General features: G+C 34.3%; 1 protein-coding gene across 2 annotated transcripts in view; it reads right to left on the reverse strand.

Moving 5' to 3' along the window:
- Nucleotides 1-22,065, reverse strand: part of SYCP1 (synaptonemal complex protein 1) — a 123,553-nt gene that overhangs the window by 22,447 nt on the left and 79,041 nt on the right. The window contains exons 23-26 of one of the 2 annotated variants that reach the window (XM_003793831.2): nucleotides 18,429-18,545; nucleotides 17,918-18,028; nucleotides 16,580-16,672; nucleotides 16,009-16,083 (exon numbers count right to left, since the gene is read on the reverse strand). In XM_003793831.2, the coding sequence (XP_003793879.1) occupies nucleotides 16,009-16,083; nucleotides 16,580-16,672; nucleotides 17,918-18,028; nucleotides 18,429-18,545 (396 nt within the window). The remainder of the gene's footprint in view (nucleotides 1-16,008; nucleotides 16,084-16,579; nucleotides 16,673-17,917; nucleotides 18,029-18,428; nucleotides 18,546-22,065) is intronic. The other variant, XM_012807621.1, reaches the window with a different exon arrangement.

Here is a 22,065-nt window from a genome sequence, read left to right on the forward strand (position 1 = left end):
AAAAGTTGTGTTTCAATTGATTTTGAATAATGAACAAGCTTTTGACACGAGATAAAAAAGATAAAAAGAAAAATCTGAGAAGCAAAAATAATCACATAAATACAGAAAAGTACAGGATATTTGCATAGAAATAGACAAGATAAAAATAGAAAGAGTTGCAGTTAGAGTGGAAAGTATAATATACAAATATACAGAATTTATTCAGTAGGACAAAAGAAAACTTAAGCCTTACCTACAAAAATGAGTATGTTGTATGCCTTTAATATGACAGCCATCTAAACAATGGAATTGTTTGTAGCCCCAGGGAGCTTTAAAGATCTCAGAGAAGGGAAAGTGTGTTCAGAATACCAGGCAATCAAACTTGCCTTGCCTGCTCATGATGCCTACACCAGTATTTATTGTCACTGAATGCCTAATGTGCACCATGGTATCTCTTCCATAGTACTGCTCCTAACCAGATAACTCACTTCACCATAAAAGAAGTGGTGGTAACCTGGTGTAATAGTATTAATTGTTATTAGGCATTCTATCACCTAACAATGGTTGTTCTTTAGTTAGAGTGACAATTAGGGTATATTCTAAGGGGCTTTAATGCTGTCTTCTAAGATGAAGTATATTCTCTAAACTAGAAATATTTCATTGACTCTCATATTCAATATTCAGTTAGAATACATGTCTTGGCTCCTGAACGAAAGAAGAAAGAAAGCACTTCCATAATGGCACTGTCACTACAATTTTGGCTTTGCTGTTCTAGAAATCTTAGTACATTCTGCTGTGTACTAGGTACAGCACAAATTTTCGAGGTATCAATTAGCTCATACATAAACATATTATCTTTGATAGTGGCTAAATGATCATGGGTTCCCTAAGACCAAAAAGATGGGTAAATCTATTAAGGACCCTACTTAACCTGAATAAGTAAAATATCCCTATAAAAAGGGCCTGGAAAAATAGAAGAGTGACTTGAGCCATTGAAGTAGAGAATGATAGCCTTGGGACCAATTTTAGACCTAGGTAAATTTATAAGCCTAGAGCCCTCTGAATAAAAGGAAACCTGAGACTCCTGTGAAAGGCTTCTACAATGATATCACAAATATATATTGCATCCTTCCTACTATCTTGTCCAGTAATGATGAAAATTTTAAGACTTATGGGTAATTGGACATTGACTAATTCCATTGGATCTATAATATCACTTTTCTCATTAGACTGCAAACTATCAGGGTTGGATGATAAATGGAATTTAATCTGAGTCCACCTCATGGTGAGCCCATGGAATCACAAACCTATCTTGTGGTTATTTCTTTAGATCCTAAGCATATGGTTTGAATAAATTCACTAAAAGCTATAATCCCCACATTGATTCTGACCAGAATGAGAGATGTTAATGTCTTTGAAATTCTTCTTACACATCAAGATAGTTAAGAAACAAATTCCATATCACTAGGCAGAGATCTAGGCCCATCAAACCATTAAAGATATAAAGAAGGTGATTTATCATAATTCTATAAACCCAATCTAGTTACTACGGTCATCTAGCAACAGTTTCCTCATGCCAAAGGACTTAAAGGTAAAAATGAGGATTGCCAGGGTTAAGGTAGAAGATGGCCATCTAGAGGCAGCTCTCAACAGGCCATTCCAGCTATAAAGAGGAAGATAATTACTAAGTGAATTATGAGCAATTGAAGTTGGAGAGTAAATCACAGGGAAAGGTAATAGAAGCATTCAGCCACCCACTGAGAACAACTCTGAGGATGAAGAAACAGAGGAGAGGACAGTTATGTAGCAGTCCAGATCCAAAGAAGCCCAGAGCCAAATAGCTACAAAAGTGGTCCCAGGAGGGAACTTTATTGCAATACTCACATCCAAAAGCACAGAAAGAGTGCAAATCAACAGCCTAATGAATCATCTCACAGAACTGGAAAAGGAAGAGTAATCTAATCCCAAACCCAGCAAAAGAAAAAAAATAACCAAAATTAGGTAAAAACTAAATGAAATCAAGAACAACAAAAATGATTTGGAAGATTAATGAAACAAAAAGTTGGTTCTTTGAAAAGATAAATAAAATCAATAAACTTTGACCAGATTACCTTGAAACAGAGAAGTAAAATCTCTAATAACCTCAATCAAAAACAAAAAAAGAGAAATAATAACAGACACCACAGAGATACAAATGATCACCACTGAATAATACAAAAAATAACAAAAAATACACCCAGAAATTTGAAAACATGGAGGAAATGAACCAATATCTGGAATCACACTACTTCCCTAGACCTAAGCAGGAAGAAATAGAACTCTTGAACAGACCAATACTAAGCACCAAAATTAGAACAATAAAAAAGCTATAGCCTAATTATAGCACAAGAATATGGGAAGGGGGACAGGAAGGGGTTGGGAGGGGAGGGGGAGGATGGGGGAGGATGGGTGGAGGGAGGGTGATGGGTGGGACCATACTTATGGTCCATCTTACAAGGGTTCATGTGAATCTTTCTAAATGTAGAATATAAACGTCTTAACACAACAACTAAGAAAATGCAATGAAGGCTATGTCAACCAGTTTGGTGAAAATATTTCAAATTGTATATAAAACCAGCATACTGTACCCCATGACTGCATTAATGTACACAGCTATGATTTAATAAAAATAAATAAATAAAATAAAATAAATATTTGCATTAAACCTGGAATAAAAAAAGAAAAAGCTTCGAACAAAAAAAGAGTCCTGGACCAGATGGTTTCACACCAGAATTCTATCAAACCTTCAAAGAGCTTGTACCTATATTGCAGAACCTTTCCAAAACTCTGTGAAGGAGGGCACCCTCCTCAACTTTTTCTATGAAGCAAATACTACCTTGATACCAAACCCAGGAAAGAACCTAACAAAAAAAGAAAATTATAGACCAATATCATTAACAAATATTGATGCAAAAATACTCAATAAAATCCTAGCAAATAGAATCCAACTACACACCAAAAAAAATAATACATCATAATCAGGTGGGCTTTATCTCAGGGATGCAAGGCTATTCAATGTACACAAATCAATAAATGTTAATACACTACATAAATAGAAGCAAAACCAAAGACTATATAATCCTTTCAATAGATACAGAAAAAACATTCAACCAAGTTCAGCATCCTTTTCTGATAAAAACACAAGAAAAGAGGCACAGATGGGACATTTCTTAAACTGATAGAAGCCATCTACAACAAATACACAGCCAATATACTGAATGGGGAAAAACTGAAAACATTTCCACTTAGAATTGGAACCAGATAAGGATGTCCACTCTAACCACTACTATTCAACACAATTCTGAAAGTCCTGGCCAATGCAATCAGGCAAAAGAAAGTGATCAAGAGTATCCAAATGGGAACAGAAAACATCAAACTTTTGCTCTTTGATGATGATATAATCTTGTACTTAGAAAACCCCAGAGACCCATCCACAAGACTCCTGGAAGTGTTCAGGAAATACTATAATGTCTCGGGATATAAAATCAATGTTCATAAATCAGTAGCCTTCATATATGCCAACAACAGTCAAGCTGAGAACCAAATCAAAGTCACAATACCCTTCTTGGTAACCTTTAGGAAAATGAAGTGCCTTGGAATATACTCAACGAAGGATATAAATGATGTCTACAGAGAGAACTATGAAACTCTGAGAAAAGTTATAGCAGAAGATGTTAACAAACAGAATATTCCTTGCTCATGGCTAGGAAACAATGTTATCATTAAAATCTCTTTACGCAAAGTGATCTATAGATTTAATGCAATTCTCATCAAAACACTGCCATTATACTTTGAAGAACTTGAAAAAAAAACAGTTCTTCAATTCACATGGAACCAGAAAAATCCCTGAATTGCCAAAGCAATTCCATGAAATCAAAACAAATCTGATGTATCACATTACCAGACTTCAGGTTATTCTACAAGTCTATAGTGATCAAAACAGCATGGTACTGGAGAGGCCTTAGATCTATAAAACAGAATAGAGAACCTAGAAAGGAAACTAGCCTCATATCACCATCTGATCTTTGATAAACAAAACAAAAGCATACACTGAGGAAAAGAATGCCTATTTAACAAATGGTGCTGGGAGAACTGGTTAGGCACATGTAAAACACGGAAACTGGACCCTCACCTCTCAATACTTACAAAAATTAACTCAAGCTGGATAAAGTCAAAGAAATGAAATGATTAAAAACCCTAGGGGTTGGCTCGGCACCTGTGGCTCAAGCGGCTAAGGCGCCAGCCACATACACCTAAGGTGGCAGGTTCGAATCCCCAGCCCAGGGCTGCTAAACAACAATGATGGCTGCAACCAAAAAATGGCCGGGCGTTGTGGTGGGCGCCTGTAGTCCCAGGTACTTGGGAGGCTGAAGCAGGAGACTCGCTTGAGCCCAGGAGTTGGAGGTTGCTGTGAGCTGTGATGCCATTGCACTCTACCTAGGGGGATAGCTTGGGGCTCCGTCTAAAAAAAAAACCTAGGGGAAGTAAGGGAAAACCCTTAACAATATTTGGCTTGGAAAAGAACTCATGAAGATGATTCCATGGCAACTGTAGCAAGAACAAAAATAAGAAAATGGGACCTGATTAAGTTAAAAAGCATCTGCACAATTAAAGACAGTATCAACAAAGCAAATAAACAACTTTAAGAATGGAAGAAAATATTTGCATGTTACAAACTGGATGACAGAGGAGTGACCAGAATCTACAAAGAACTCATACAAATCAACAAGAACAGAGCAAACAACCCCATCAATCAATGGGCAAGCATCATCAACAATACCTTTCCCTAAGAAGACAGCATAATGATCAGCAAAAACAGAAAAAAAAGCTCATTGTCCCTAATCATCAGAGAAATGCAAATCAAAACCACTTTGAGATATTACCTAACCCCAGTGAGAATAGCCCATATCACAAGGTCCCAAAGCTGCAGATGCTAGTGTCAGTACGGGGAAGGGGTACACTCATGCACTGCTGATGGGATTGAAAATTAATACAGCCTTTTTGGAAAGAAGTATGGAAACTCCTCAAATAACTAAAAGTAGACCGCCCATTTGATTCTGCAATCCCATTACTAGGTATCTACCCAGAAGAAAAAAAATAATTTACCATAAGAACATTTCCACTAGAATGTTTATAGAAACTCCCTACACAATTGCAAAGATCTGTACAAACAACCCAAGTGCCTGTCAATCCATGAATAAATTAATAAACTGTGGTATATGTATACCATAGAATACTCTGGATTTAGAGAACATTCTCCTAAGTAAAGGATCTTAAGAATGGAAAACGAAGCATCCCATGTACTCAGTACTAATCTAAAACTTGGTAGATCAACAACTATAAGCCCCCATAAGAGGACACAGTTGATTTCAGGAAGCAGGGGAGGGGGCTTGGTAAGTTCCCACTTATTTGGTACATTGTAAGAGTAGATAGCACACTTCCTGGGTGAAGGATTCAATGACAACTCAGACTTGGACTTTACCTCATAAACACAAATAATGAAGCCTAGTTGTATGTATCCTCATATTAACCTGAAATTTAAAAGACCATATACACCTTCTAAATCAACCAAAGTTAGACAAACACACATTAAAGAAAAAATATTAATATGCAGTGAAAAATAAGACTACAAAAACATTATCCAAATACATATATTATTGACAAGATGTCAATATTCAGAATCTACAAGCAACTCCTACAACTTGACAAAAATTACTGAAATTATTTAATGCAATTAAAAAATGGGCAAAGGACTTGAATAATCAATTCAAAGAAGGTATCTTTGAAGGTATCTTCAAATGAGATATACAAATGGCCAAAAATCATATTACAAGATGCTTAACATCGTTAATCAAAGAGAAACGTAAATCATCACCATAATGAGACATTGCTTTATGCACATGGGTTACTATCAGAAGAACATAAAATAATAAGTACTGACAAGGATGTGGAAAATTACAACTCTTGTGCACTGTTGGTAAGGTTGTTATGCCAAATGGTATGGAGGTTCTTTAAAAAAGTTAATGATAGAATTGCTATATAATCCAACATATATTGGTGTTCATCAGTAAATCCTTATAAGATCACACCTTCTACGGACATGTCACAAAATCTTTTTCAAGGCTACATTCCACCCACTTTAGAAATAAGCCAGTATTTATTCTAATAATAAAACATTTATTATAATGATATAAAAGTTTTAGTTTTGATATGTACACTTAATGTGCTTTGAAGTTCTTTTGAAAATAATTTATGGTCTTTAAAAATTTTCACAGTACATCGAAGATCCTCTCTCAGCATACCAGTGTGCCACAGCACACCAGTTGAAAATCACTGGCCTAGAATATAGCTTAACTCATTAATTTATTGATTTTCCTGTCTGGATGATCTATCCATTGCTAAAAGTAGTATGTTGAAGTCACACAATATATAGAGTCTCTCTCCTTTTATATCCATTAATATTTGTTTTACATATATTTGGATGCTACAATGTAGGGAGCATATATATTTATACTCTTACATTCTCTTATTGAACTGACCCCTCTATCTTTACATAAGGACCTTTTAGTTGCCTATGACTGGTAGATTTGGGGGTGAAAGAGGGTATCTGCTAATGTGTTTATTAGCTTGTGTTGCAAAACTGTCACCATATTTAAAAACTATGGAATTTTACAATTTAGGTGATTTGTGGTAGGTGAATTACATTAATGAAACATTTTAGAAACTGAAATAGCTGAGCAAGAAAAAAGACGAATCTAAAGTAACAGCCGGAAACTTTAACACATCACTTTCAGCAAGTGATAGAATGACTAGGCAGAAAAATCAGCAAAATACATAACACAGAGAGGGTGGAGCAAGATGGAGGCCGAGTAACAGCTTATTTGCAACCAGGCATGGTGAGATTGGAGAGAGAAGACTCTAGGGATCTCTGGTTTGTGGGATCTTCCCAGAAACATCCCTCTGGGGACACAGGGAAACAGCGAGATACTTCTGAACCCCAAAAGGAGGACAAAAGCAGTGAAGAACTGGACTCATAAAAACCTTAGGCCAGAGGCATGGTAACTTAAAGAGCAAGAGGAAGTGAAAGGAAAATCAGGACAAGGAAATAGATAAAAGAAAACACTCATGAGGAAGAAAGAGCAGAAAAATCCTGGCAACATTAGAAACCAGTACAGAACAAACCCCCAAGGGACCGTGAGGCAGCTACTGCAGAGGATTCCACTTATAAAGAAATTTTAGAAGTGACAGAAGACGAATTTAAAATATAGATGATGAAAACAATGAAGGAAATTGCTGAGAAAGAGAAAAATAGCCAAAAAGAAATCAAAAAACAGAATTGAATAAGAGATGAACAATATGAAGAATATAGAAAGGATTTAGCAGAGCTGAAGGAATTGAAACAGTCAATTAGGGAACTTAAAGATGCAATACAAAGTATCAACAACAGATTAAACCATGCAGAAGAAAGAATCTCAGAGGTAGAAGACAAAGCTCTTCAGATAGCTCAGATGGTTAAAGAGGCAGAAAAGAAGAGAGAGAAAGCAGAACATTCACTGACAGAATTATGGGACGTTATGAAGCATTTGAACATACGAGTTATAGGTATCCCAGAAGGGGAAGAAGAATGCCCTAGAGGAATGGAAGCCATACTAGAGAATATCATAAATGAAAATTTCCCAAATATCACCAAAGATTCTGACACACTCCTTTCAGAGGGATATCGCATCCCAGGTCACCTCAACTCAAACAGAGCTTCTCAAAGACACATCATGATGAACCTGTCCAAAGTCAAGACCAAAAAAAGATTTCGCAAGCTGCCAGGAGTAAGTGCCAATTGAACACGACAGAGGCAAAACCATCAGGGTGACCACAGACTTCTCAAATGAAATTTTTCAAGCCAGAAGACAATGGTCAACTACCTTTAATCTACTTAAACAGAACAATTTCCAGCCCAGAATTCTATATCCTGCTAAGCTAAACTTCAAAATTGACAGAGAAATCAACTCTTTTACTGATAAGCAAACATTGAAGAAATTTGCCATAAGATGACCAGTTCTATAAGAAATACTTCAACCTGTTCTACACACTGACCATCACAATGGACCACCAGAAGAGTAAGCACCTAAAAATTAAAGGACAAAACCTAGCTTCCATAATGATGCAAAAGACAAAACTAAGCAATAAACCTTCACAAAATAAGATGAATAGAACACTACCATACTTATCAATTATCTCATAAATGTTAATGGCTTGAACTCCCCACTGAAGAGGATTAAAAAACACAAGCCATCCATTTGCTGTCTGCAGAAAAAACACCTAGCCTCAAAAGATTAATTAAAACTCAAGAGTTAAGGGTTGGAAGATAATTTTTCAGGCATAAGGAATTCAGAAGAAAAGAGGGCTTGCCATCTTATCTTCAGATACATGTGGATTTAAAGCAACTAAAGATAAAAAAGACAAAGATGGTCACTTCATATTGGTCAAGGGAAAAATATAACAAAGACATTTCAATTCTAAATATTTATGCACTCAACTTAAATGCTCCCAGATTCTTGAAGCAGACCTTAATTAGTCTGAGCAACATGATATCCTATAACACCATAAAAACAGGGGACTTTAACACTCCTCTTACAGAGCTGGACAGATCCTCTAAACAGAAATTAAAGAAAGATATAAGGGACTTAAATGAGACCCTAAAACAGTGGCTCTCAACATTCCTAATGCCATAATGTATTTCCATTGTTACAAAGGTGTCGCGTCATGACCCACAGGTTGAGAATTACTGCCCTAGAACAACTGTGCTTGATAGACTTATATAGAACACTCCATCACAAACCTAAAGAATATACATTCTTCTCATAGGCCCATGGAACATTCTCCAAAATTGATCATATCCTAGGACACAAAACAAACCTCAAAAGAATCAAAAAAATTAAAATTTTACCTTGTGTCTTCTCAGACCATAAGGCAATAAAGGTGGAACTCAACTTCCAACAAAAATACGTTCAACCCCACACGAAGGCATGGAAATTAAATAACCTTATGCTGAATGACAGTTGGGTGCAGGAAGTAGTAAAAAAGGAAATCATTAATTTCCTTGAGCATAACAACAATGAAGACACAAGCTATCAAAACCTGTGGGATACAGCAAAAGCAGTCGTGAGAGGAAAACTTATGGCTTTAGATGCCTACAGTCGAAAAATAGAAAAAGAGCGCAGCAACAAACTCACAAGCCATCATATGGAACTGGAAAAACAAGAACAATCTAAGCCTAAAAGCAGCAGAAGAAAAGAAATATCCAAAATTAAATCAGAGATTAATGAAATTTAAAACAAAAGAATCATTCAGAAAATTAATGCAACAAGGAGTTGGTTTTTTGAAAAATAAAATCTGTTAAAATATCTGTTTTTTGAAACAGATAAACCTTTGGCCAAACTAACTAGAATAGAAAAGTAAAATCTCTAGTAACCTCAATCAGAAATGATAAAGGAGAAATAACAACTGATGCCACAGAGATACAAGAGATTGTCTCTGAATACAACTGGAAACCCTGTGCCCAGAAATTTGACAATGTGAAGGAAATGGATCAATATTTGTAATCACACCCTCCCCCTAGACTTGGCCAGGAAGAAATAGAGCTCCTGAACAGACCAATTTCAAGCACTGAGATCAAAGAAACAATAAAAAGTCTTCCAACAAAAAAATGCCCTGGTCCAGATGGCTTCACACCAGAATTCTATCAAACCTTCAAAGAAGAGCTTATTCCCATACTGCACAAATTATTCCAAAAAATTGAGGAGGAAGGAATCTTCCCCAACACATTCTATGAAGCAAACATCACCCTGATATCAAAACCAGGAAAAGATCCAACGAAAAAGGAGAACTTCAGACCAATTTCACTAATGAAGATAGATGCAAAAATTCTCAACAAAATCCTAATCAATAGGTTACAGCTAATCATCAAAAACTGATACATCATGATCAAGTAGGCTTCATCCCAGGGACGCAAGGCTGGTTTAACATACACAAGTCCATAAATTGTAATTCACTGTATCAACAGAAGCAAAAACAAAGACCATATGATCCTCTCAAAAGATACAGAAAATGCATTCATTAAAATCCAGCATACTTTTCTAATTAGAACACTGAAGAGTATAGGCATATGCGGCACATTTCTGAAACTAATCGAAGCTATCTATGACAAACCCACAGCTAATATTCTACTTAATGGAGTGAAACTGAAGCTTTTCCTCTCAGAATTGGAACCAGACAAGGTTGTCCTCTGTCACCATTACTAGTCAACATAGTGCTGGAAGTTTTAGCCAATACAATTAGGCAAGAGAAGGAAATAAAGGGCACCCAAATGGGAACAGAGGAGGTCGAACTCTCCCTCTTTGCTGACGATGTGATCTTATACTTAGAGAACCCGAAAGACTCAACCACAAGAAAATCAATGTCCACAAGTCAGTAGCCTTTGTGTACATCAATAACAACCAAGATGAGAGGCTAACTAAGGACACAACTCCCTTCACGATAGCTTCAAAGAAAATGAAATACCTAGAAATATACCTAACAAAAGAGGTGAAGGATCTCTATAAAGAAAATTATGAAACCCTAAGAAAGGAAATAGCAGAGGATATTAACAAATGGAAGAACATACCATGCTCATGGCTGGGAAGAATCAACATTGTTAAAATGTCTATACTTCCCATAGCAAACTACCGATTCAATGCCATCTCTATTAAAATACCAACATCATACTTTCAAGACTTGGAAAAAATGATTCTGTGTTTTGTATGAAACCAGGAAAAAACCCCGTATAGCTAAGGCAGTTCTTAGTAATAAAAACAAAGCCGGGGGGCATCAGTGTACCAGACTTCAGGCTGTACTATAAGGCCATGGTGAAGACAGCATGGTATTGGCACAAAAAATAGAGACATAGACATTTGGAATTGAACAGAAAACCAGGAAATGAAACTAACATCTTACAACCACCTAATCTTAGATATACCAAACAAGAACATACCTTGGGGGAAAGACTCCCTATTCAACAAATGGTGCTAGGAGAACTGGATATCCACATGTAAAAGACTGAAACAGGACCCACACCTTTCTCCACTCACAAAAATTGATTCAAGATGGACAAAGGACTTAAATTTAAGGCATGAAATAATAAAAATCCTCAAATAAAGCATAGAAAAAACATCGGAAGATACTGGCCTGAGGAAAGACTTTATGAAGTAGACTGCCCTGGCAACTGCAACAATAACAAAAATAAACAAATAAGAGACTTAATTAAACCGAAAAGCTTCTGTACAGCTAAGGAGACAACCAAAGGAAATAGACAACCTACACAATGGGAAAGGATATTTATTTATTTTGAATCAGACAAAAGCTTAATAACTAGAATCTATAGAGAACTCAAATTAATCCACATGAAAAAAGCCAACAATCCCATATATCAATGGGCAAGAGACATGAATAGAACCTTCTCTAAAGAAGGTGAATGGCTAGCAAACATATGAAAAAATGCTCATCAACCCTAATTATTAGAGAAATGCAAATCAAAACCATCTTGAAATATCATCTAACCACAGCAAGAATGGCCCACATCCATGCAGATGCTGGCGTGGATGTGGAGAGAAAGGAACACTTTTACACTGATTGTGGGACTGAAAACTAATACAACCTTTTTAGAAGAAAGTAAGATCCCTCAAAGAACTCAAGCTAGATGTCCCATTTGATCCTGCAATCCCATTACTAGGCATCTACCCAGAAGGAAAAAAAACCTTTTATCATAAGGACACTTGCACTAGATTGTTTATCGCAGCTGAATTTACAACCACCAAAATGTAGAAACAGGGCTAAATGCCCACCAACCCAGGAATGATTTAACAAGCTGTGGCATATGTATACCATGGAATACTATTTAGCCATTAAAAAAATGGAGACTTTACAGCCTTCATATTAATCTGGATGAAAGTGGAACACATTATTCTTAATAAAACATCACAAGAATGGAGAAGCATGAATCCTATGTATTCGGTTTTGATCTGAGGACAATTAATGACCTAGTACATAATGAGGGGTGGGGGAAAGAGAGAGCAAAGAGAGAAGGAGGGAGGGGACGGGGAAAAGGAAGAGCAAAGAGAGGGAAGGAGGGAGGGGGTAGGGTCTCAGTGTATGACACACCTTTTGGGGGCAAGACACATTGTAAGAGGGGCTTTAACTAACAAATGCAATCAGTGTAACCTGGTTTTTTGTATCCTTGATGAATCCCCAACAATACAAAATATATATGTGTATATGTATATATATACACACACACACCCCCCACAGTAAACTGCATCTTCCTGACATCTATAGAATACTTTACCTAATAATAACATAACATACATTTGTTTCAAGTATCCCAGATAGATCGTACCTTGGGCCACAAAACAAACCTCAGCTAATTTCAAAGAATGAAATCATACAGAATGTGCTCTCTGATCATAATGAACTCAAATTAGAAATCAGTAACAAAGTAACAAGAAAAAATTTCTGAATACATGAAGTTTTTAAAAACATACCTCCAAATAATCCTTTAGTCAAAGAAGTCTTGAAAATTAAAATGACATAGAAATAAAAACAAAAGTACAACATATCCAAACAAGTAGAATGGAAATTTAAGTAGTGTTCAAGGAGAAATTTATAGTTCCTTCTACTGTGGAGGATGCAGCAAGCAGGCCCTCACCAGATGCAAGTGCCTTGATCTTGGGATTCCTAGCCTCCAGAACAGTGAGAAAAATAAATTTCTGTTCTTTATAAATTATCCAGTCTCAGGTATTCTGTGACAGCAACACAAGTGGACTAAGACCTCTGACAAAGGTCTAGTAACTAGACTATATAAAGAATTCTCAACATTCAACAGTAAAAGACACAAACAAACATTTCATAGACTAGGATATGTGGCTGGCAAATAAGTACCTGAAAAGTTACTTAATGTCTGGGAAATACAAATTAAAACCACAATAAAATATCACTATAAAACTATTACAATAACTAAATTAAAAAACAGCAAGAATTAGAGAACGTGGATGATTTATACATTGCTGATGGGAATATAAAATCATACCACCACTTCAGAAAATAGTTCTAAAATTAACATACAACAACCATACAACTTAGCAATTATACTATTAGGCAGTTATTTCAGAGAAAGGAAAACTTAGTCACACCAAAATCTGTATACAGATGTTCACAGCACCTTTATTCAAAATAGCTCAAAACTGGAAACAATCAGATGTCTTACACTGGAGAATGCTTAAACTGTGATATAACCATACCACAGAATACTACTTGGTGATAGAAGGTAACAAACTATAGATACACACAACTTGGTTAAATCTCCAAAGAATTATCTTAAGTTAAATAAGCCAAATGCAAAAGATTACATTACGTACAACTCCATTTATGTAACATTCTTGAGATGGTGAACTTATACAAATCGACAACACATTAGTGAATACCAGGAATCCAGGATCAATCAAGTGAGGGAGGGAAGTTTGGCTATAAAGGGGCAAGTGGAGATCAAACTGTTCTGTGTCTTGACTATATCAATGTCAATATCCTCATGATGTTGTCCTCCAGTTTTATAAGATGTCATCATAGAGGGAAACTTGATCAAGGTGCATACATGGGATGTCTCTGTGTTAATTTAACAACTATATATAAATCCACAATTATCTCAAAATAAAAAGCTTAATTAAAGTAAACTACATTGGCACCTAGAATTTTCTTCCCTTCTCATAAGGTTTTTCATATCTGTTTTCTTCATCTTAGAATATAAGCTCTTTCCAGAACTATTAAATATTTTGGTTAAAAATATCTATCTTAACTTGAATAATTTCTGCAAATAAAACTTCAAATCAGGCATGTTTGTATGTGTGGATGTTCGTGTGTATATACCAGGGGTGCCAAAAGAATGTATACACATTTAAAGAGATCTTGTTGGAAGTAAAATTAATCATTCCTTGCAAAATTATGAATTATAGGTAAAAAGGATGTGTGTAGTATGTCTATATACACTTGACCAACAATGGTTTTTCAATTCAACTATAAAAGTAATACATATAACATCACTTTTAATATGTGTGTATGTTTTTTTGAACACCGTGTATATTCACTGACAAATCATAAGAAACACAATACAATGTGTAAACAATAACCCTGTATTATTCTTGATATGCAAATAAAAAAGAAGCCATTGAATTTGTCAATAAGGAGTTCAATATAACCCAAGTTAAAAAGTAGTTAGGCCAATAGTTACATCCTATTAATAATAAGTGAGGATATAAAAATTGAAAAAGTAGATTATATAATAGGCTATACTTTCTAAAAGTTTGATGCTTAAGAAAAGAACAGAGGTAGTATACTAGTTTAAGGAGCAGATAAATATTTTAAGACTTTTTAAAGATGATGCAAGTCTTATTCATTTTTACTGGCTAAAGGAGTAAAAATTAAAGATTGTGAGGGTCTAATAACATGAAATGTTAAGCCATTGCTGGTGAAGGGAAAGTAATTTAGTCATTTCTTTAACAAACATTTATTGAAAACATACAAATTTCAAAGCCCTGTACTCAGAAAAAGAAAAACAAACAAAAATAAGACATACTCCTAGCCCATAAAGAGCTTGCAATATAAGGGACACAGTGTGAAATAATTATTTTAATGTAAGAACAAAGTGCTATGAGAATACATATATGCAATAAGCTCCTATCTTCAAGATGAAAGATATACGAGATTTTCCCTAGATGAAGAAAACGGAAACGTATTAAATGCAGGAAACAAAGCAGACAAATACTCACAGGCTTGAAATTCAAAGTCAGTATTTTCTAGGCTGTCACACAGGGATTAAAAGTATGTGTTTGGAAGCCACGCAAAACAGACCTAAATTTGAATCCCAGCCTTTCTATTTTCTAACCATGTGATCTTGAATAAAGATTTAACCTCTGTAAAAATACAGATAATGTTATTTTATAACTGCAGAACCAGCCCAGTCTGGTTCAACTTTGTGTAATAAAATGGTGCACAGTTTTCAGCTGCCATGGTCCCCCCAGGCTGCAGGTTACATAACTTGAGCATACCCAGATGAACCAAGCATGCAACCATAGGTGGAATCTAAATGCTCACACCAAGGGAAGGAGACCAAATTAAGAAGTAGACACCAGAAGTAGACATGGTGTGACCCACGACCCAATCTGATTGAGCCGTGGCATTACCCCCATGGCATTATCCAGTCAAGCAACTCCTCTTAGCATTACCTCATTCCAAGATCCAGTGAGATCCCATTTCATTACTCTCTGTCTATAAATATGCCCCAGCTCAGAAGACAGATTTGAGCATTATCTCCTGTTTCCGTGCCAACAGACCCACGATAAACCCTTTCTTTTCTCAAAAGCTGGTGCCATGGGGTTACTTCTATGCACATAGGCAGTGACCCCATTCATTAGCTGGTAACATAAGAACTAAATTAGAAGTAAGTAGGGTATTTAACACAATGTCCATCATATAGAAAGCAAAAATAAAATAGTATTTGTCATTTTAAAGTGTAAATCAACTCACTTTGTAAATTCCAAAACACTTTATAGATGGTCATTTTTTCTTGAAAATGATGAATAGCTTTTAAAAATCTAAATATGTAAGCATTTTTTAATGAGATAATGTTTTTAAAATACAGTATATTTAAAAGAATTCATATTCATAAAAGTGCACTTAGCATTTTAGTGCTAAATACATGTTACATGTATTAGCACAAATAACATGCTTAGCACTTAAATGAGAAAATATTCTAAATACTACATACTAGAAAAAAGCTTAGAAGGAAAAACTACATTTTTCTCATCCCCAGTTACTGTAATTTATCGAAATATTTTCTGATATATTTATAAAAATGCAGAGTTGCATCTAAATCTTACAATCATTTATATGTAATTCCACAAAACCTACTTTTTCCTCTCTTTCTATTTCAAGTTGCTTCTTAACAGACAAAAGTTCATTTTCAAGATTAGCTAGTTCAAGTTCCTAAAAAAAAAAGAAATAGGACGTATGTAAGTGATTTCAAGACAATGAAAATGCAAACTACAGCCTCAAATAAATGCAGTTTTGTCGAGAAATAAATTCACTCTACTTTGAAACTCTAATACAGAGGCCGCTAGTTGAACGTAACTAAAGACTTCATTTAAACAAGTTTTTACAATTTTCTCAAAAGAGTTAACACTATAAATATCTCTCCTACTCTCCTAATTTATGCCACCCTCCTCTCCCAATCTCCATCAGAACTCCAAGCTCATTTATTAACCGGAGTTTATAACATTTCATGTGAAAAAAGAGTTTGATCCACTTTTCCAAGAAATAACTTGGGAAAGCGCTTAACTAGAAGATCAATAAGATCCCTTTCAGATTTAAGATTCTGTTTCTGTAGCTTAAATAATTACAGTTCTCCTTAATATTACTCTTTACCACCAGCTATGCTGACAATATGAAAACTGGCCTTTACTACTATTGATCTGTATCTCACCAAAGATGCTTTCACTGCTGATTGTTCGTGTTCTTTGTTCTTATAAAATCCTAATTCTGAGTCTCTTTCTTCAACAATCTTATCATATTGGTGCTATATTAAATAAAGAAAACATTATTGGGTATATTAAAACTGAATAAATGTTTTAATAAGATTGGTATCCTAACATACTTACTTTTAGAAAATGGTATTTATAAATTCTGTAATATATGTCTTTGAGTATAAAATTTTTTCAATTATATTCTTTGCATTCAAACAACCTAAGCATTAAAACACTTGTGCCAAGAGAATAATTTTATAAATAATAATAAAAAATAACACTAAAGCAAGAAATAAACTTTTTAATCAGAAACACTGAATTTTATCATTTAAAAAATATGCTAGAAACAATAGGAATTACAGAATGGTGGCTGATTCCAAATCTGCTTCAGGAAATACAAGATAAGCCTTGAAGCTCTGAATATTTTGTCATAATAAAAAGAAAGTTATTCTCTTAATCTATTTTATCCAAGACTCGTACTGTCAAGTGAAAATCTCGCTAGCCACAGGTAGGAAAATTTGAGTTTTCAATAATGATAAAAGCTACTCTGGATTGAAACATACCAAATTTGTTTAAATCTATGAGTCCATAATGTTATTTAAATTATTTTTTAATCCTCACTGGTTACCTTATAATGTTATATTCTATCAGCAATTTTTAAAAATGAATAGGTAAATATACCCAACCTCTTATCCAAATCTTAAGGGGAATGAGGCTAAATTTCCTAAGAGAATGATTACTCTAGAACAGTGGTTCTCAACCTTCCTAATACCACAATGTATTTTCATCGTTACAAAGAGATAACCCACAGGTTGAGAACTGCTGATCTAGCATTATACTCAATAATAAAGGACACTCAAACACACAACAAACATTAAGCCTTTCATCTATTTATTCCTTTGACCAAAAAAAAAATGGCTTAGCCTAATATGTGTTAGATACAAGTAGAGGATACAAGTATTAATCTTAGGTAAATACTTAAATAAATGTAAAGTAGAAAGCACTGTAAGAGACTACTAGGAAAATCCAGAGAAAGTGAGTACTTCCACCCATTACAGATGATTACAGTGATTTCTTCAAGGAAAAAAAAAATATTTCCAAACCCACTCAGGCTCCACTTTGTATAGTTAAGATCAGAACTTAGAGATCAAGGGTTATTCTAGCTACAGGTAGTCACTGTTGCACAGAAAATTATTATTTTCTCTTGTAAGTCAGAATACTATTATGATTTTGCCATTTTTAATAGAAATATATCTCCAATTAATTTTTATTAAAAAATTAAAAAGAAAAAAAATTACCTTATGTTTTTCCATAAGTGCTACCATTTCAGCTATTTTATGTTGACATCGTATATCAATTTCTTTCTGTAATTTTACTGCTTCATCAGCTATTACTTTTGCTTTCTCAACCTATCAAAGTGTTTCTTAAGATTAATGCATGAAAAACAAATTTAACTTAAATGTAAAGATCACATGCTCTGCTTATATAAAAAGTAAAGCTCCAACGCCAGGCAATTATCAAAATCAAGTAGAAAATGTACTACTCTTTTGGTTTCTTTTAGGGAGTTCTATCAAGTGAGATGACAGTACAATAATGTGATAATCAACTAATCCTTTTGAAATAATTATATACTACTCAATACTCAAACATAAAGATATTTTTAGTTTTTATAGAAATAACTGTCCCTAGTAAAATTTTCCTAAATTTTCTTAATAATCATAACTGAAAATGAAGAATATTACTTTTTCTTTGAAATGCTAATACAAAACTTTAGTATAATAAATTCTAAAGGCATATAGTTTTTCTTACCTCTCCCAAAAGATTTTCTTCTGATATTTTTTTGTCCTTAATTTCTTTTTGATAGCTCTCAGTCATTTCTTCAAATTTTTGTTTGGTATTTTCTAGTTCTAATTCTAATTTACTGACCTTTAAGTAAGGAAAATAGTATGAATATTAGTAAGAGCTATGAATTACCTGAAAATATTCCATTTTTATTTGGTGGGTTTGGAAAATTTTTTTTGTTATACAGAGTCTCACTTTGTCACCCTCAGTAGAGTGCTATGGTGTCACAGCTCACAGCAACCTCAAACTCTGGCTTAAGCTAGTCTCTTGCCTCCCAAGTAGCTAGGACTACAAGCACCCACCACAGCATCTGGCTATTTTTTGGTTGTAGTTGCCATTATTGTTTGGCAGGCCCAGGCTAGATCCAAACCTTCCAGCTCCAGTGTGTGTGGCTGGTGCCCTAGCCACTGAACTACAGGCGCTGAGCTGGTTTGGGAAATCTTAAAGAATTACTTATTTGTAAAAGTTATGATTGGATCACTTTCCTTACCATTTTCATATAGTGAGATGTGCTTTATTTTTTACAAAATCTATCTTATTCCCTAAAATACATAAATACTGACAAAAGTATTTGAAGTTTTGTCATTTAATTTGCATTTTCATAAAACTACTATGTTTGGCTATTCACATTTTCTGTTCTCTGAAATCTCTGTTCATGTCTTTCAACCATTTATCTATTGGTGCTTCATCTTTTTTATGATTTATAGAAGTTCTATATTAATTATAGATTCTAATCCTGTGCTCATTAAATATGTTTAGTAGATATTTCTCACAGTTCAAGGTCTCTTTGCTTTCTAAATAATCAGAAAGTGTTAATTATAGTATATATAAATTTATCAGTGTTTTCAAACATGGTTATATGTGTATAGAATAGGGGTATAATTTCACATTTTTACATATGTAAAAAGGACATACTGTCTTTGTTACCTTAGCTATACAATTAAACTTTCTATCTGTTAGGGCACATTTTTCTCTCTTGCTCTTAAAGAATGCCTTTGTATTAATGGCCTTTGCTCTTATACAACATAAATTTTTAAATCAGCTTGGTATAATTCTACAGAAATTTACAATGACATTTTAAATATGCAAATCAGTTTGGAAAGAATTAGCATTTTCATTTTCACACAAATGGCACATATTTTAAAATTACATTTTCTAATAGCTTACTGCAGGCATTTGAGAATAGTAATGATTTTTACTAACAACCTTACTAATAAAACACTTAATAATTCATCTATAGATTCTTCCAGATTTTCTACACATACAACTGTTGTCTCAAACATCTGAATCTGAAGTTTGCTTTGTCAAAGTTTTTAAATCACTGATTCAATTTCTTTATTAGAACTATCCAGGTTAATTATTTCTTCTTAAGATTGTTTTGGTTAATCTATTTCAGTGTAACTTTTTCAAAAATATATTGGTATGATGATATTTGTAGTAAAGGTAATTAAGACTGGTAAAAATGTCATAATTTCTAGATTAATAGAACTGTAATTAGCGGACATAGCTATCTTTAAAATGTTGGAGAAATAAGGATATTTTTAGATCAAAAAGTAAGAGAAATGTACTTTAAGAACACTCAGACTACTTAACAAAAAGAAACATGGCCACAAAATTCAAAAGATCAAAGCAGCTGTGAATGTTCAGTAAATGTTTCCATTTCTATTAAGTAAATATCTAAGAAAAGAATTATTAAGTCACAGGGTAGACATCTGTTTAATTTTATATCACCAAACCATTTTCATATTGTAGGGAATACAGAAAGTTTATACCATATTTTGTTTAATCATTCATCTGTTGATAGACATTTGGGCTTGCTTCCAACTTTGGGGTATTATGAATTAACACTTTTACAAGCATTGATGTACATGTCTCTTTAAGAACCTGCTTTTAATTCTTTTCAGTATATGCCCAAAAGTGAAATTACTAGATCATATATTACTTCTAATTTTAATTTTATGAAGATCCATAAGACTTTTCCACAGGGATTGCACCATTTGGTATGTCCACCAACAGTATTCAAGTATTCCAATTTCTCTACAACCTCATCATGTTATTTTCTGTTTTTTTCAGTAATATCCATCCTAATTAGTGTGAGGTGACATCTCGTTTTTATTTGCAACTATTAGTGATATTGAACATATTTCCATGTGTATATTTTATATCTTCTTCAGAGAAATGTCTATTTAATTCCCTTGCCCATTTTTTAACTAAGTTGTTTTTTATTGTCTTTTGTCTACTTTTAATTAAGCTATTTATCTTTAAATTATTGAGTTTTAAGCATTATTTATATATCTAGATATATGACACTTTTATTGTTTGGGATTTAATGAGGGTATAAAGAATTAGGTTATGCTGACTGCATTTGTTAAAGAACATTTTTCAAATAAATGTTTTATTAGTATTTTCTCTTTCTTTTTGCTTTGTCTATTCATTTTCTCAATGATGCCACTTGATAAGCCAATCTTTCAAATATTGATGAAGTCTAGTTTATCAGACTTGTTATGAATATTGCTTTCTGTGCCCTGTGAAATTTTTGCTGACTTTCACACCATGGAAGTACTCTCTATGCTATCTTCTAAAAGCTAGAGTTTAAGATTTTGTACCTATAACTCATCTAAGATTTATTTTTGGTTTAAGATTTTGTTTTTTTCTTTCCCATATGTATATCTAGTTGTTCCAAACAATTTGCTTAACAACTTTTATTTCCCCTTATCGAGTTTTTTTGGCATCTTTACTGAAAATCAATAGACTATATATTTATTCTATTTCAAAATTACTATTAGATTCCATCGATCTTTCTCTTCATAATATCATAAATTTTACATTAAATCTTGAAATTGGGCAGCCTAGAACACTTGTTCTTCTTTTTGAAAATTGTGTATTTTGAATATGCATATACACTTTATAAGCAGTTTGTTAGTTTATTTGAAAAAAAAGACTATTGAAATCATAATAGGAACTGATTTAATCTCTAGTGAATTCAGAGAAATATATCTTTAAAATATTAAAACAGACCTCTGGAGCATAATGGCGGAAGGGAAGGACATTTAGCTCAGCTCAGCTTTTCTGAAACAAGTGAGAGTGAGTGAGCTAGATTATTCCCAGTGTGGAATATTGCTGTGGAGTGGCAGTTCAGGATGTGGAACAAGGTGGCGGATTACTGGACTTGGAGTGTAATCTGGGGCTGCAGAGATTGCCAGGAAGGTTTCTGGGTTAGAGCTGCAGTTGCTGTGGGCAGTGGCAGCAACCAGTCTCCCCATAGAGGATTATGTTTCCCAGTTCATGGGGAAACTAGGTGTTCTGTGGAAAGACTGGTGAAGTGTAGACTCCTGAGCGGAATTAGGTGGCCAGGATGGGGTGCAGTCTGGTATAGTACCACCGCAGTTAGGCGGAGGGAGAAACACACAAATGGGAAAGCTCCTGGATAGGAAGAAGCCACTGTTTTAAAATTTGGGAGATGGCGATCGCCAGGTACCTTTCCACATGGGCCAGGTGCAGCAATTTGAGTCTCACCAGCAGTCAGTCATCCTACCCTCGGAACTGGCCCAGGGTGCCTCCCACTTCATGGGAACTGTTGTGGGGAGAATTTGTGAAACCTGCG

The sequence above is a fragment of the Otolemur garnettii genome, unplaced genomic scaffold (genome assembly GCF_000181295.1).
Source record: "Otolemur garnettii isolate 467f Iridium unplaced genomic scaffold, OtoGar3 scaffold00073, whole genome shotgun sequence".
Classification (NCBI taxonomy): domain Eukaryota; kingdom Metazoa; phylum Chordata; class Mammalia; order Primates; family Galagidae; genus Otolemur; species Otolemur garnettii.